Source organism: Camellia sinensis, chromosome 5, assembly GCF_055761805.1.
Source record: "Camellia sinensis isolate YWXY chromosome 5, ASM5576180v1, whole genome shotgun sequence".
Lineage (NCBI taxonomy): Eukaryota > Viridiplantae > Streptophyta > Magnoliopsida > Ericales > Theaceae > Camellia > Camellia sinensis.
Window position 1 is genome coordinate 193,106,449 of NC_138965.1, and position 10,962 is coordinate 193,117,410.

Genomic DNA, 10,962 nt, shown 5'->3' on the forward strand with positions numbered 1-10,962 from the left:
TCTATCTCCATGTGCTCCCAAGATGACAGAGAAATCAAAGGAAATAGAGAATTACGAAGAAGAAATGCCGGAAAGGTTCAAATGAACAAGGGTTAAAGGACAAAAAAAAATTGCCTCAAGTGTCATATAGGAAGTAGTCACAAAATATTGTCATTTGTTTCCCAACATAAAAAAAAAAATTAACAATTTTGTGGTAGTTTTCAGAATTAAAGAACTATGATTGCACCCTTTACTGAGTCCAAGCTAGTAGAACTACAATCTCTGTAATTTTAGGGAAGTAATAACAGAATCAATATCGTCTACTAACACAAATGCAAATTCCTAATCTTCAACATAGTGTGAGTGGGCTATTTTATTGAAGAAGATTTTGAAGTTGAAAACTCACTTTCTATTAGTTATGTTTTACGAGGAAAATATCAATAACTTGCATGAATGCATTATAGTGTAGTGTTTAATGATCAAGTTGGTTTGGACCTTGATAATTTTGACTAGAGAAATCCTTAAGCAAATGTAAGATTGCTCCAATAGACAAGCACCGAACGATCGGTATTAAATTAAGCTCACAACAATAACTCAGTTACACTGACCCATACCAACTAATACTAAGGATCAATGCAAACTGATGAGACATCTGAATTTATGCATAATTAAGTACTATTCGAATCCTATTATATTTATATTATAGCCACATAAAAAGCAGGATCTGAAAACTGTTGAATGGAATTTTCATAATATGCCCTCCAATGTCCTGCAGCATATTCTACTATGCTTCTGATCTTCATCTGAAGAAACCACTAAGGCCTCGCTTGGCAAGAGGCTATTTTAGCCAATTAGCTAAAAGGTTACTAAATTAACCAAAAAGCCAACAACCCATACCAAAAAGTCAAAGATTCTCTTTTCTCTCTACTTTTTGCACATCTTTTCGTAATTAGCCAAAAAGTCATCCCAAACATACAAGTTTTTTTTACCTACCTTTTTAGCCAAATAGCCAAAAAGTTACTAAATTAGTCTGTTCCCAAATGAGGCCTAAGCCACTATTCCAGTCAAGACATCAAATGGTTGTTGAAGATGAACCAGCTTCTCTCGGCTGAGACTGCCGATGAACAGTGGGATTATACCATTTTGTGTAGATAAGAAAAGGTGAAGCATTATGCAATACTGCCAAAGGATTTGCAATATACAGGCAAAGGCAGAAGAAAAACTACAAATCATGCAACATAAATAAAAAGCCCCAAAATTATACCCAAGAAAAACCACAAATCATGCAACATAAAAAACCACAAATCATACCCAAAATTAAAAAGTCCCACCAACCGAGAGCAGTTACATCACCTACACAAGATGCTATAGAAATGAAATTTGTTAAAATTTTGGACTGATGCACAACCATATGGACTCAACCAAGAAGACATTTAGCCCTCAAAAGGTATGACAATCTCAACAAGTTCATCAACTTTAGCTAAAAAACATTGTATGTGGTCAAAATTTATTACCAATAGTAACTTTTTCTTCCAACAAGGATATGTCAATGCGGTTTGGTATCATTGTTTAGGACTTTTCTTTTCTCAAAAGTAGTATAGGTAGAAACAACACAAAACATGTTTAGTGGAAATCTTTTTTAAAGTTGTTTTGAAGAATTTTCAAAAAAATGTCTCATCTTCAGGAAATTATTTTTAAAAGCTTTCTAGAGTGATTAAAAATAAATAAATAAGAAATAAGTGCTTCAATTTATTTTTTTTATTTATAATTTCCATTTTCAAAAAGAAAAGAAATGAAAAAGCATAAAATTAAAATAACAAGAAGCCAGCTCAAAGCTTTTCTTGAAGAACATTCAAAAGCAATTTCTTCAATTAATATTAAAGGAGTTGGTAGTATCTTAAAGGAGTTGGCGGTATCACTACAAAGTTATAAGATTTCTATGTTTTTCCTCAAATTATAAAATAATAATAATAATAATAATATAAATTCAAAATGATTTTTGTTATTCAATTCCAATTGATTCCCAAAAGGACCATCTAACAAACTGCATTTCACACAAATATCCAGTAACGAAGGTATACAAATTCAGACCAAAAATACAAAAATGGTGTAAAGATAAATGCTCTAATCTTCAATTTAGTTGAATCAACTAGGCTAGCTTAGTTAGTTACTTATGTAAAGTCTCAATTGATTATTTTTTCCTAATAGGGTCATGCTTTGGTTATTCATTTCTTCCCCATTAGGGGGGCCTTTATTATATTGATGTAATTGTTGCAGTTAGGCATTTGCGATCGTGTTGTTGCACTTTCTTGCACAATTGCTTGCCCGGTTTGATGTAATTCTCTTAATATCTATAAGGCAAATGCTAATTTTGGAAATATGATCAAAAGTGTTTTCGAAATGTTAGAAAATGTTTTGAATTTAGTGGTATACGTCTCGGATCTACCCATTTTTTATCATTTTCTTAAGCCACGGGACTTATTAGCAAGACCCATTTTGTAAATTGAATAAATAAATAAACAAAATCTTCAATTGAATTAAAAGTACCACCCAAAGGATAGGCATGGGGCAATAACATCTTCACAACACAAACCTTTAAAAATTCAAAATGCACCAAAATTAGGCAAGCAAAAACGAGAAGAACATAGAATGAAGAAAAAAATCTCTGCACACTCCACATTAGCCCAGACAAATAAAAGTAAAATTTTCATGGAATTCATAAAAACTAATTACCCAATTTATTTAGAAAGTGAAACTACTAATGCCATAAGAAAACTGACAAATTTTGGATCAGTGCACTCGCACTTTGTATGAATTTTCGTTTTAACACCTACCCTAAACTGTCTTTTAATTTTTCTTTCGTTTTCCTCGCTGCCAAACAGAGGTTGGAGAGAGAACTACAGAGCAGGCATACAACATTCACATTCGAAGAGAAAAAGAAAAGCAGAAATTGATACGAACCACCAAGAAGAGTACGAGAAGACTCGATCGAGCTTGTGAAGATCAATTCGTGTTTTCCCCACCACAGCCCGTGAAATTGGATTGGGCTCTAATTTCGGCTGCAGAATTAGTTCATTGGGTTTTGCATGCTTGGGCCTGCTTTCAAATTTTAAAGATGGCCCCAAACAGATCAGACAGAGAATCAGGCTTATTTTTAGATTATTTTTATTTTTATTTTTTGTATTTTTAATAAATCCTTTTTGGAAAAAAAAAAACTCAAGGTATATAAGCCTTGTAACAAAATAAATTCTAAATTTTAAATTTTTTCAATCTGAATAATAATTTTTTATTTATTTTCAATCTAAACCATTTATGTACTTTCCTTAAGCAAAATTGATGGAAAAAGGAATATTTTAGTATTAAACTCAATAAAAAATAGTATTTTAGACATTCTCAATACATCTTCGTTGAGTATAATGACTAAAATATTACATTTAGTCAATTTTAGATAATGAAAATAAACAAATGATTTAAATTAAAAATAAATTAAAATATTAGAATTTAAATTAATAAAATTAAAAACTCAGAATTCATTTTGTTACAATATTCAAACCCTTAATTTTTATTTTTTATTTTTAATATAATCTGCCCAATCTTTTTTCTTTCTTTTTATTTTTTTGTCGAGCTAGCCAGTGAGTCAATGGGCATATTGGACTTTAAATTTTTTTTTTTTTTTTTGTTACATTAAGTCAGGACTCGCACAGCGGGGGAGAATTAAACACACACCAAGTAGCTGATAAGGCATCCTTGAGGTCAACTTCCTAACCAACTGTGCTACGCCCAGGAGATTGGCCCAGAGGGGAGTTGAACCCAGGACCTTGGGGCTTAAACCCCAGGCCCTTACCAGGTTGCCACTCACCCCTGGGTTATATTGGACTTTAAAACTTAAACCCAAGATCAGTTCAAGCTTTATTTAGGTTAATCTAATTCTGTCCGAGATACAAATTTAAACCAAGTGAAAGTCAGAGAGACATGATCGGAATATGAATAATAAAATGATAAAAACTCTTTTGAATGAAGAATTCATTGATGAGAACTTCGATCAAACTACTAAAACAAATACAACTATAGATGTCGAATAGGAGAAGTAGATCATTTGGTGGAGAAATGCAATTGTCCATTCAGAAATTAGAAATACAATTTTTAAGGATTAATTACAGATAATTCACTAAACAAATATATTTAGTTTATCCCATGTTAATTTAGTTATTGCGATCCTAAATATATTAATTTTACATTTAATTTTTTTTAAATTGTGTTAATTTAACATAATTCATAGTGTCCTTTTGATAGTTGGACTAAGGGTTGGTTTGAGAATTAGTTATTTTAATCATTTTTTAAATTTTTTACAAAAAGTAAAGAGTGATGTGACAATTTATATTGACTTTTTTGACTTTTTATTTTTTCAAAAATAATTCATTCACGTTTTCAAAATAATTAAAGCGTTGACATTGTATTTAAAACGACCCATTCCTTTCAACATATTTCTCTCTAATTTTTTACAGGAACGGATTATCTCCAATAGGCTCAAGTTGGATCTCCCAATTAGACTGTATTGATGGTCCTTGGTAGGCCCACCACATAACTATTTTTAATAATTTAAACTATTCACTTTGTAGGGTTCTTTGAACACATCATTCATTAAAAAATTAAATAAATAAATAAATGAATAATATAGTAACATAATTAAATCACATAAATAATCTGTTCGAAAAACTATACAAGTTAAATGGTTCGAATCACTACCCAATCCAATTAGGAAACCCAATTGGAGACAAGTATCCTCCATTTTAAATTTTTTTTTTTTTAAGTACATAGTTTTTCCTGTGGAACCCTGACGATTGGGAAGAACAAAATTAACTGAGATCATGTGTTACAATATGCTTACTAAACATAAAAAGTCCTACTACCAGCTTCATGGCCCAGGTATGATGTCCTCCAATCTTTGGGTATCTAATTAGAGTATGACCCACATGCCAATATAAAGACATGAAGTCAATAGGAGCAAAAATGGCTGTGTAGGACTTCATTGTGAAACTTAGAAATTAGTATGAACATATATATGCATATGAACACTCTAGCTATCATCTAGTCCTTTTTTGTACTAACTCGTTAATCCTTTGTACAAACTCTTAGCAGTCTACGAAGGGCCATGCTGGTGCATGCAGATGAAAACATCAGCTAGTGATTGACTTTTGTCGTGCGCCAATTTAATTGGGATATCGTTAAAATTTTATTCTGTTAGGTTCTATTATTTTAATGTACTCTTTATTTTAAGTCAATAAATTTCTATTTTACTTTAATAAAGCAAAATCCTCTTCTCCTAGTGCATATATAATGTTGTTAGATCATATCTTCTACACCATTTATACCTGCACATTGTGCCATGAAACGTATCCATTAATAACAGTAATGCCAGATTTAGAACTCGAGCATAACAAAAATGCTAAAAAAAATAATATGTGGCCAAAGTTCATTATTAATGTGAATCATAAACTACAAAACTTGTATTTAGACCATATACTATTTTTCTCGGTAATTTTGTGTTTGAATCATTGATCTCTCATATTAGTGCAAAAATAAATTTCAAAATATTTTATTCATTCATTTATATTTTGTGTCTATAGCAAAATTACATATGAAAATTTTTATCTATTCATATGATTATTATTAGTACTTCACTATAAAAGGTTTTAGAGACCAAAATTTAGAGACAAAATTATTTTTTAAGGACTAAATATTTTTGTTGCGAAAGTGTCATTATTATATTTTTAGCAACAAAAATTAGACATTAGTGATAAATTATTATTCTTTTTTGACCAAATTTTTTATCTAAAAATAAATCCTTTTGTGACTAGATTATTTTTTCCCTAAAAGTATATTTATTACTGAAATTTTTTAAATTTTGTCATTAAAAGTCTGATTTTTTTACTTTTCAGGATGACTTTTTAGCGACTATTTTCACGACATTAGAAATTAATCTCTAAATGTTTTTTGTAACAAAATTTTCACTTTTAGAAATTAAAAAATTTAATTTCTAAAACTTTTATATATTATACTGATCGGAGAGAGAGAAGACTATAATGCAAAGGCTATTTTTCCACAAGAAGTGTATTGATAGATGCTAACAATTCTTAGATCTAACCCTTCATTAACCAACCATATATACTCTATATATATTTCATAAACCACATGACTTCAGACCAACACACCACCAAAAAAGAAAGAAGAAGAAAAAGAAGAGAGACCACAATAAAAGGGGCCAAATTATGTAGTACCACCCACGACACAATGAGTCCACCCACTAGCTCTCATGACTCTGAACTTGCATGCTTCGTTAGGCTTTCCCTCACCAAAGCAAGAAGCCTGGAACAACACTGTAAGGAGCAGGAGGAGGAGGAGGTGATGGTGGGGGTTTTGGTTGGGTGGTGATAGCATATAGAATATAGATGATGACGAGAACTATATCGTCATCAAGCAAAGCTTATGATTACAAAATGGCAGTGCCACACTCTCTGATGACGAGAGAGAGAGAGAGAGAGAGAGAGAGTCTCACTACGAAACAAACAAACCCTCCAAACTGCATGTTTGCTTCCAAAACGGATCAGTGAAAAGCAATCAATGTCCACATTTTCTATCTTAGGACTTTATATAAGGTTTCTCTCCTCACGAAAAAGATCCTTCTCTGTTTTTTCCCTTTTTAACAATCTCTCACTCGCTCACACTCTCTCTCTCTCTCTCTCTGTGCCATTCTGCACAACTAAACCAACACACAACAGGGTTTTGCTATCCCTACTAACCATAAACGAAGTCGGCTAAGAATACAGAAATTAAGTACGAAATAAAACACAGAATATATACAAATAGATAAAATTTTTATAGAGTCAGTTTTGAAAAAATTTATCCATTCATTTATATTCTATATTTAATTCTATAGTTAGTTTCTATATTCAATACAAATAATCCACTATATGTACTCTTTCTCTATTTTTTTTTTTTTTTCTTCATATCCTATTTAATGCATGAGTAGTGAAGAAGATACATACCCTAGTTGGTTGGAAATTTTTTTTTTTTTAAAAAAAAAAAAAACAATACACAAAAAAACACACCAAAAAAAGCACACACAAAAAGAAGGGAAAAGCAGTGTGTGGTCATCGTACTAAAATTTTAAAGAGACCTGTGTTCAAGGATATTCATATTGGTTCTTTGTCTCTTAATACTCCCTGAAGAAGAATCATCACCATTTGTTTTCTCCATTACTGCTTTAAGTGCTTCTTGAATTGAACTCAAACAGTACTGTTGTTGTTGTTGCTGTTGGTCGCCACTATCTGAGTCTTCTTCGCTGGTAATGAACAAGACATTCCTTACTCGTCCACCAAGTGTCGTGATCTCAGCTTTCAGTGTTCTTAGTCTGAGAGCTTTCAAGGTTTTGATGAGATCAGGCAAGAGATCAGACCTGTCTTCACAACACAGTGAAGCTCTGATCAGAAACTTGCCATCTTCATCGTCCGATGCATCGACACTTAGCTCATCGACCTCAGTTGGGACCGGGCTCGTCTCCGCTATTAGAGAAGTCTGGCGTTTGAGCTCCTTCACATGTTGTATCACTTCTGCTAGCAATGAAGCTTTGTCTGTCTGAATCACAAGCATAAATCAAACCATAACACAATCAGAAAATGAAACCTATGTTAGGTAGTTTGTTAGTTAGTTAGTAGTACCTTATGAAGATTAAATCCTTTAATATATTAATGATGGGGCATCTTTAAATAAATATTGGTTGACATGTATTTACAAATATCGGCCAGAATATAATTATATCATCGATAATAATACATGTCGTAATACTATTTTTAAAACCGTGTGAGGACCATATGTATGAGAGTATGATGAAACTTCAAACACTTGCGATATTTTTAATCAAAGTAATGATGTACTCAAAAAAGTTTTGTACAAATTTTTCATAATAAAAATTTTCAATGTTATTTTTTGAGCTCCTCATTTTTAATCAAAATATCGACTATTGTGTTCATAATTTGAGAAGAAAAAATATTTTTTCTCAAAAATTCAATATTTAATTTTGCATAAGAATGATATAACAATATCAATTATGTAATTGAAAATATTTTGATAGGCTCTTTACTCTAAGGTGATGTGGAAAAACCAGCCAAGTCATTATGTATAAATTCTTATTTGAATTTATATTCTTATATCACCACTCATCTCAAAAATGTTAATGATATATCAATTTGGTTATTTTTTTTAATTTATAAATTTCTATTTACAAATCATTATTCAAAAGAAAACCCTAAACACATTGAGACATATCTATATGTGTATATATTATGGTAAAGTTTATATGTTAATGTGTGAAAAGAAGAGAAGGGTTATAATGACATAGGTAGCTTGATCATTCAAACAAGAAAGTTGGTGTTGCTAATGGTGGGGTTTAGAGGCAAAGAGTATGCAGCAAAGACTAACAAGAATTGTTGTTTGTCTTATCTTTATTTCTTTTCATTCTCAACTGAGTTTGACTACATATCCGGCAAGAATTATCCATGGAAACTTTTCAACCCTCTTGGTTTCTCTTTATCTTATCAAACTATGCGACATTAACGCTTCTTCTACACTTTTCTGTTTTTCTTTCCTCGAAACTATCATAAAACTCAGAATATACTTTCCATTAAACCAAAGAAACTAAACAACAAAAACAATTGAAAGTGAATTAATACATTACACAATTAAAAATTAGACTACACTTGGTGACTTTTGTCACCCTTTGTACCTAAATTCTTCCTTATAGATGCCACTAAATTTTTATATCTATGTGCCCATCTAAGTAGAATCTTAAGAAAATCCACACAGATCTCTGTACCCAAAAGCTCAATATAATACAAATCAAAAAGCTTATGATGAAAACACTAAAAGGGATTAGTATATAATAGAACATGTTATACGCGTGAGAATATATGTGAGTTGGAAATTTCAAATTTTATTTTTGTACAAAAATAATATGAAAATTTCCCACTAAATTAGTCACTTTAACACGCAAGGAGCATAGAGTTGAAACAAAATTGGAATCCTTAACCTAATGGGTTGATGGATAGGCAGTTGACTTAGTGGTTTATGTTGTCTCTTGATCGTGCAAATGTTAAACATTCGGGTTTAAATCTATGAATTGATTGCAGTCATTTCGTTATAATTTAACTTAGTAATTTATTAACATCCTGTTGTTTGCAACCAAAAAAAAAGCTAATGGGTTGAAAGCGCTCTATTGTATTTCACATTTATATTTTGGAAAGAAAAGAAAATGATTTTATGGTATAAGTTTTTTTTTTTTTTTTTGGGCGGGGTGGGGGGGGTGAACTTACTTTGGTGGTGCTTGGAAGTAAGCTACGGAGCTTAGCAAGGTGGTTGTTGATTCTCTCTCTCCTCCTCCTCTCAGCTTCACTGTGGCTCTTAGAAGCAGCCAACGCCTTAGCATCCATGATTTCTTGAGCAGTCATCTTCCCCAGCTCGGCTTGGAGCCCAAACGGAGCCGCTGAGCCATGATGATGAACCACCTGACCAAGTGTGTCTGATATGATCCTAAGATGGTCCGATGGTGAACCATCATATGCAAATTGCAGAGAAGGACCTCTTCTGTTGAGAAAACCCCCATAGGTTGATTGTGGAGGAGGGAGAAGAAATGGGTCGTCATCGCGGGTCGGGTTTGAGGCAAAGTGGACCTGGTTGAAGGAGTGAACCGGAGGGAGAGACCATGGTAGGATTGGAGAAACACCAACACCAACACCAACACCATCCATATATGCGTCAGTAGTAGTAGTACAGTTTTGTTGGTGCATCTGTTGGTGATGGTGGTGGAAAAGTAATTGTTCTTGGTAGCTTTGTATGTTGTGAATAGTTTGAGAACAATCCTCTTCTTCTTCTTGTTCTTTTTTCCCACACATCATCTCTATATCTAACACCACTCCACACCCTTAAGTAGCCGCCACTCACTCACTCTCTCTCTCCTTCTCTCTCTCTAAAAAACAAGATTGTAATTGAAGAGCTTTTGGATTGCTCCCCTAATCGTCTCATCTTTCTTTCATGTAAAGATGAAAAGAGAGAATATGAAGAAAGAAAAAAGAAGGATCAAAGACTTGGACAGACTATATACTTCCTCAGGGACAAGATGGGCTAAAAGGGGTATTAAGGAAGAAACAGAAAATCAAGTAAAGACAGACCTTTGCTTTGATTTGCTTTGTAACAAAGAAGAGCCTTTGCTTTGCTCTCTCTCTCTCTCTCTCTCTCTCTCTCTAGAAAATTTGGTCGGTTTTTCTGCAAAAGGCTTTGTGGGGAGTGATATGATATGAGTATGACCCTTCTTATCCTACCATCATCAACTAAAGCTTGCTTTCCTTTTCACTTGTGGACTGTGGGTATCTTTAGTTTTTGTTTCTTTTGTTTTCTTTCGGGACCTTAATAGTCTCTTCTGCTTGGTCTCTCTCTCCCCACACCCAAACTCCCCCCCAATATATAGAGGTGTGTAAGTACTGTTTCTCACCTTTCCTTTGTTCTTACGGCATTCTCTTTTCCTCTCTCACCGTCCATTTCTGTAGCCATCATCTGACTGTAAATCTTTATACATACATGTATAATGGAAAATGCTACTAGTAAATTATCACATTTTTTATACATGATTTCTTTTTATAATGATAAATTCGGAATATGACAGGAATCAAAGAATAATAGTAATGACATCATTTTTATAGCAATCCTAAATAAATTTTCAATTGGTATGTCACTAGTCATCTAAGCTGCCGTTTAAACTTCTTTTTTACCAACTTTTTCTCGCTGTACATAAATTTAGTGACCATGCAACGGGTTGTTGGGCAAAATGACTTCTTTTTTTCTTTTTCTTTTTTTTTTTTTTTTTTGACTAAAAACAGTTTAAAAATTTTGTAAAAATGAAGTAATTTGTCTAGACTAACAACACGTCTCACC

At 32.4% G+C, this 10,962-nt stretch overlaps 1 protein-coding gene across 1 annotated transcript; it reads right to left on the reverse strand.

The window, feature by feature from the left end:
* Window positions 1-7,030: 7,030 nt before the first annotated feature.
* On the reverse strand, window positions 7,031-10,638 carry LOC114290963 (transcription factor bHLH30). Its single transcript, XM_028234976.2, has 2 exons — window positions 9,348-10,638; window positions 7,031-7,614 (listed from the first exon to the last, which is right to left on the reverse strand). Exons 1-2 carry the CDS (start codon window positions 9,927-9,929, stop codon window positions 7,147-7,149), a joined length of 1,050 nt encoding a protein of 349 aa, XP_028090777.2. The 5' UTR covers window positions 9,930-10,638; the 3' UTR covers window positions 7,031-7,146.
* Window positions 10,639-10,962: the final 324 nt, after the last annotated feature.